The sequence below is a fragment of the Alexandromys fortis genome, unplaced genomic scaffold (genome assembly GCF_014885135.2).
Source record: "Alexandromys fortis isolate MF-2015 unplaced genomic scaffold, M_Fortis_MF-2015_v1.1 scaffold_335, whole genome shotgun sequence".
Taxonomy (NCBI): Eukaryota; Metazoa; Chordata; class Mammalia; order Rodentia; family Cricetidae; genus Alexandromys; species Alexandromys fortis.
In genome coordinates this window covers 23754-30824 of record NW_026068218.1, presented here as the reverse complement: position 1 = coordinate 30824, position 7071 = coordinate 23754, and the positions used below count along the sequence as shown (strand labels likewise).

Sequence of the window (7071 nt, the reverse complement as noted above, 5' to 3'; positions counted from 1 at the left end):
AGGACACACATTTCTTGAAAGTGAAAGAAAGCTTTTAAAATCATGATACTCTATATTATGCAAACATGTAAAAACTATTAGTCAATGTGATGGTTTGAATGCAAATGAGTTCCACAGGCCCTTAGGAAGTAGCACTATTAAGAGATGCAATCTTATCTGAGTAGATATGGACTTATTAGAGGAAGGGTGTCACTGGTATGGGCTTTGAGGTTTTAGAATTTCAAACCAGGCTCAATAGCTCATTCTTTCTTCCTGCTGCCTGTGGATTCAGGCACAGCTGCCTCTCAGCCACTCTCAGCTACCTCTCCAGTACAATATCTTCCTACGTACTGTCATGTTTCCCTCTATGGTGATAATGGACTAACCCTCTGAATTGTAGATAACTGTAGGCAATTATTATTTTTCATAATTGCTGTGGTCATGGTATCTCTTCACAACAATAAAAGTCTAACTAAGATGGTTATAATTTCAACTAAGACAGTTGAACTGTATAACATTAATTAAATTAATAAATCAATAGAGAAACTTATTTTACAAATGAAAATTTTGCCTATTATATATGTGTGTAAGTGTGGTTTTCAGTATTGTGATGCACTGCAATGTTAGTTTTACAAAGGATACTGTAATCTTTACATGACAGCTTTAAAAAAGACATAATGCCTTAGCTTCACCTTGGTTTCAGTTCTGAATTATCATATTTATGATTACAATCTTATACTGACCACTGACATTTTTTTACTCAATGCTATCCAATAAGAGGAGAGCATTATATGGGATACTCAAGACTTATACAACTGAGCTGTATACTTAGCCCTTGATAATAAACAATAAAATTTATAGGAATTGATTAACAATCATTTACCTATTGTCTAAGATATATTTTAGATAGTAACATCAGGATCTTTATCTTTCACAAATCCTTAACTATTTACTTTCTGATTTTTTGTAAATAAAACAAAACAGGATAATTTACTGACTTAATTTACATTTAAAGTAAAGTTTTATGTAGTTATTTCATGTTTATGTTTACATGATTTTGGAGACAAAATCTTGCTATGTATTCCAGATTTCCTTCGAAACTTGTAGCATTATATAGAAAACTGTCACCTTGCAATCTTTCTACCTTAGCCTTCTTACTGCTGTGAGTAGAGGTATGTGTGCCCACAAAGAACCAGACATGATTTAAAAAACTTGAACAGAGTAAATTGCAGTTTTGATGGCATATTGGTATCTTCATAAGCAGCCCCTTAGCAATGAACAGCTAACTTAAGAAGCCAATTTTTAATTATACATGATTTGGGAGCAAATATAAATGAAAGTGAGATGGTAGATTTTCAGCACACCCAGCATTCCTCTTATACAGCCCATTGAAGGTTTCAAATAAATCTATAAATCAACTTCACCTGCAAAACCAGTTCCAGAGCAATCCCCACCTCTGATGCTTGGTATTTGTAGAAATGGACAATGTATACATGTAATCTCCCTCATATCATGCAACATTTCCTGAAATTGGTAATATATATGACAGGAATATCCATTCTTGGTTTTAATTTCCATACATATTCAACTTTTGATGCTTTGAAGTAATGATACCTTAATCTGAACATCTTCCCTTCCCAAATTCAAAAGCACTAATGATTGTGGCAGACATATCACTATTCCCTCAAGTACAATGATATTTTTTTAAAAAAAATATTTTTTTAAGTTTTTATTTATTCATGAATCCCAATCCCATTTTCTCATTGTCCCCTAAACTCTGGCATCTGCTTTTGTGATCCCCCCTCAAAAAAAAATGTAAAATTAAATCCAAACCAAAACAAACAAGCAAAACATCTGGGCATGGAAGCTGTAATATTGCCTAGTGAGTCTCATAGTATACCCTTTAATCCACACATCTTTACCTGTAAGTATTCTTTGCAATGGATCATTGGTCTGGCTCAAGGCCTCTGGCTTCTGTGACTCTATCAATACTGGACTCTCGATGGGTCTTATCCTATATATCCTCTTGTTGTCTGATGTCATGGAGATCCTGTAGCTTTGCATTTGCAGATCTGACCCCTTCACATACTCCAGCAGTTCATAGATGAGGTATATATTGGTGTGGACTAACTCATTTTCCTGTTCTGGACCAGGACAGCAGCTGGTTTAAAAAAAATATTATGTTTTTTTTATGTAATCAAAAGTGATCAGAAAAAAAATAAATGATAGCTTAATAAAGTGTTTATCTAATTATTCTTTAGAATACTTGGGAATATCAGGGTAATAACCTCAATGATCAGAGAAGCATCAGAGAAGTGACCAATGACCTCCCCTCATTCTTGTCCTTGATCAAGAGTTGCCAAGCCTCTCTCCAAGCCTTGCCCTACTGTTTCTCTATCTGTCTCTCTCTTCAGTCTCTATCTGTACTTGGTCCTCCAAAAGTTCTATGGCTAATTTTTGGTCAGCTGGTAGCTAACTACACCCTCTGATTCAAATCAAACTTTACTGGCAGTCTCAGAGGTGTCAGAATGCAATCAAAACATCCCCCAGCAGTTTAAGCATTCCTATTTTTACACAGATGAACCAGGGACTTGTCTCTCTAGCTACACATCCTCTATTCTTATATGATGAGTGTAAAATAATCATTGGCCTCATTAATATTCTGTTACATTTAATGACTGAGCAGTATACTTACTTTAAATATTTCAATATTTATTTTAGATGTTTAGTTGGGTGTGTAGGGGTTTGAATGAGAATGGCCGTCATAGGATCATATGTTTGAATACTTAGTCCGCATTTAGTAGAACCATTTTGAAGGGATTAGGAGAGATGGTCTTGATGGAATAGTTGTTGTCTTTCTGGAAGAGCTCTGTTACTAGGTGTGGACTTGGAGTTCCAAAAAAACCAATCTAGGCCCTGCCTTGCCTGCAACTTGTGGAGTAAATGTGATCTCTAAGATATTGCTCTGGCCCATGACTGCTTCCCAAGTGTTTTCTATGATGTTGTGCTTGGACTAACTGGTGCTCTGAAAGTGTAACAAGTCCCCAGAAAAATGCCTTCACTTTACAAAGTGTCTTGGTCATGGTTGTTCATCATAGCAGTAGAAACAATAACTAAGACAAAATTAAACATGGCAAAAGTGATTCTGGAGGATGGGAATGTTGATCCAGGACAGAATACTTACTCGGGAGCAGGGTTCATTTTGTGAGTTTGATTCAGGTCATTCAAAATAAATGCAGTAAAAAAAAATTCTAAAAAGTGCTTTGGATAATCTCACGAGAGATGATACATTAAATATATTTCCACATATTTGAAAACTTTGAAAAAATTGTAAGATTTTAATGGAACCCTATGGAATATTACTGTACAGTATTCACAAACAAAACAAAAAGTAAGCAAAAGAAAAGATTTCCCTTATGAGATGAGGGTCAATGAGGTATGGGAGTTCAATATTGGCATAAGTATGGAAGATGTACCAATCCCTAAGAGAAGGTCATACCTGATTCCCTTAGGACATAAGGATATATCATGGTCTTTCATGCAGAAGAAACCACGTCCTTTCATTTTTATGACCGGTATCTGTGCTCTGGAAATATACTAAGGAAGATTCTACTTTGTGTTAACAGGCAAGTACAGAAAAATACATAAAATAGTAGTAAAATACATAAAATCTTCTTCTGTTTTATCCAATGCCAATAGTGAACACAGGAAAAGTGACTTAATTTTTATCTAGTGATTCAGAGGATTAAGGATTTACATTACACCTTATGAGCTGCATTTCAAAAAGATTTCCAAGAAATATGACAAAAGATTTTTTGTCTTCTCAGATTCTTAGAATCTAAGAAATGCTGAATCTTGTCTTTAGATATTATTCTTTGACATAACACAGCCCTGTAATAAAGAGACAGCACTGTTTTCCTTCTGAATTATGATAAATTAATATTTAAATATTTTGCTTAATTTTTTTAGGATTATCTAAACTTTTCAGTTTAAAGTGATAAGAAAAGAAGTCTATGCTCTCTGTAAAGTTCATGGCCTCTTTTCATTAACTACATATGTACATATTTAATTAAATATAAATAAATAAAATATACGTGTGTGCACATATGTGTATATATATGCACAATTTGATCCATCTGTATGTTATTTGCATGGATGTTTTGATATTTATGCTAATGTCAAACTTTTATATAAGAAATTTCTAGTATCCTGAAATCTGGAGCAAATCACATATGATTTACAACTTGTATGGAACAATTTATTCATTGTGAGATGCCCAACATGTAGCTAAGTCATATAGGCCTCCCCTCCACATGAAATGGCTTTTGTGCGTTTGAAGCAAACATAAAATAAATAAAGTGAGAAGACCATAGTAAGATGTAATCAGTTCTGACTCAATTATATAGCAAGGTTTTATTAAGTATTAATAATATGCTAAAATCTGAGTATCCAGAACTTAATTATATTTTATGACTGAATCATTATACCCTTTGATAGCATCTCTTGATTTTGCTTCCCATAGACTATAGCAACCCTGTGGGTGATTCCCAGTCACTCCCAGCATAAGTGTCACATGTTTGAGAGAACAAGCATTTGTAAATTCTCTCTGGTACTTTATTTCCACTGTTTCTGTTATTTCTTCACAGATTCTGTTAGAGAAGAATGGTTCTGACAAATGGCTCTTTGGTAAAAGAATTTATTCTTTTGGGGTTAACAGACAATCCTGACCTGCAAATGCCCCTGTTCTTGGTTTTTCTAGTAATGTATTTGATAACTGCCTTGGGAAATTTGACCTTGATCATTCTAATTGTGCTGAACCCTCACCTTCATACCCCCATGTACTTTTTCCTCTTTAACTTGTCTTTCATAGACCTCTGCTATTCTTCCGTTGTTACACCCAAAATGTTAATGAACTTTGTACTAAAGAAGAATATTATCGGTTTTGCAGGATGTATGACTCAACTATACTTCTTTTGTTTTTTTGTCATCTCTGAATGTTATGTCCTGACAGCAATGGCTTATGATCGCTATGTGGCTATTTGCAACCCACTTATGTATAATGTTGTCATGTCCCCTAAGGTCTGTTCCTATCTTATGCTTGGTTCATATTTTATGGGAATTTTTGATGCCATGATCCACACTGGATGCATCCTAAGACTGACCTTCTGTGCTGGAAACATCATCAACCACTACTTCTGTGACCTCTTGCCTTTGATGAAGCTCTCCTGCACCAGCACCTATGTCAATGAGATAGAGATTTTCATTGTAGGGGGTAAAGATATCACTGTACCAAGTATTGTAATCTTTATATCTTATGGCTTCATCCTTTTTAGTATCCTCCAGATAAGGTCCACTACAGGATGATCCAAATCCTTCAGCACCTGCAGTTCCCACATAATTGCTGTTTCCCTATTCTTTGGATCATGTGCTTTTATGTACCTAAAACCCTCCTCAGTTGGATCTTTAGATGAAGGAAAAGTATCATCTGTCTTCTATAACATTGTGGTCCCCATGATGAATCCTTTAATCTATAGCTTGAGAAACAAAGATGTTAAAGTTGCTCTTAGCAAAACTCTAAACAGAAGACAGTTTTGATAAGAAACGTTCTGTCTTGGTGACAAACAGCCACAAATCCATGATTTTCTAGGTGTGGTGCCTGCTTCATTATCTCACATCTTCATCATACTGGGGTAATTTATACTTGCCTTTTTCAGCATGATGTTGGAGAATGGAGTCTTATTATGTCTCTTTGAAATGACTGATTCCATATTCAGTGTTTTCTCCATTGATTAAATATAACTATCAAAACCATCTTTTGTCATATTAGTCATATGCATATTGTAAAGATATACCGTCACAGCTTGGTGATGTGTGTGTGTGTTTGTGTTTGTGTGTATGATGGACAAAATTCTAGAGTTTAGTGAGAGTAGTAGTCCTTAGACTAAAAAGCTTATAAAATTTTAAGTCCAGAGTTATCTATTAGTCATGATTTCAAATCAAGTGTTTTTTTAACATTTAAATCCATTGCATTGTGAAAATATTTTTAAGTAAAACAAAATATGAGTTAACAGTTCCCTTTTAAATCGGGTTGAGATTTCATTCTGAATACAACATTTGTTTCTCTTCTTTCTTGTATCCCTTTTATTTAGGAAAACAAGCTAATATTTCTCTTTTTGAGCAGGAAGATGTATCTTTTGCCAGTTAAACTGGGAAACAATCGGATGAAATTTGTAACAGGTGTTTCTTATCAAAAGATTTTTAAATGATTTCAGAAACTTGTCTATCTATTAACAAGGCTTTTTGCTGTGATTTCTACTTGAATGATTGATCATCTCATTTCCAGTGTTTCTAGTAGAATTTTTGCAGTGTCTTAGTTTCTTTGCAGAAATTTTCCTCCATGCTTTTTAATTTCTTTTCTGTCTGGATTGTAAAGTGACTTCCTTAGTTAATGAATATACATAGTTGAGTCCTCTGTGTGGTCACTGCTCCCTTTATAAAGTAAGACTCTTGAATTCTTTCTGACATTGCAGCTACCTCAGTGTCTTTGTTTTTAACTGGGGCTGTTGTGGGTGTGTCATGGTGATTCAGGGGAGGTTGAAACCCATTCTTATGGTTTTAGTCTCATAAAATAATTGAAGGATAGACTCACAGAACATTTGGAAGACAGTTTTATTAGGATTTAAAAGGAAAAAAAAAAGAAAAGAAAATCAGAGATGACAAACTTTTAGTCTAAGCAGCTGCCTGGTAAAGAAGAATGGAGAAGAAAAGGAAAACAAGCCATACCATTCAAGTGAGCATGAAGTTCAGACACAGGACAGTCTATCAGCCACACGGCAGAGAGGGAGCTCCAGAGAAAGAGGAAAAAGAATAAATAAAAATAAGCTCAAAAAAATTTTGAAAGTAAAACAATGTGTGCTTGGGAAAACAGAAAGAGTAAATTATTTTCCAAATAACATTAAAAATCTGACAGACTCATATGTCTTCATGGCTATGAGCCAGTAAGCTACTATAATATGAGTAAGAATCTGGGAAAGTCTAGGCTAGTATCTCATTAAAGGAACAATTACCTATTTTTTTTAACCATAGCATAAG

At 34.4% G+C, this 7071-nt stretch overlaps 1 protein-coding gene across 1 annotated transcript; it reads left to right on the top strand.

Annotated features, from left to right (window-relative positions):
• Positions 1-4641: 4641 nt before the first annotated feature.
• LOC126493479 (olfactory receptor 8B3-like) lies at positions 4642-5574 on the top strand. Its single transcript, XM_050130495.1, is given in 1 exon segment — positions 4642-5574. A coding segment is annotated over 1 exon segment (933 nt).
• The last annotated feature ends 1497 nt before the right edge of the window (positions 5575-7071 follow it).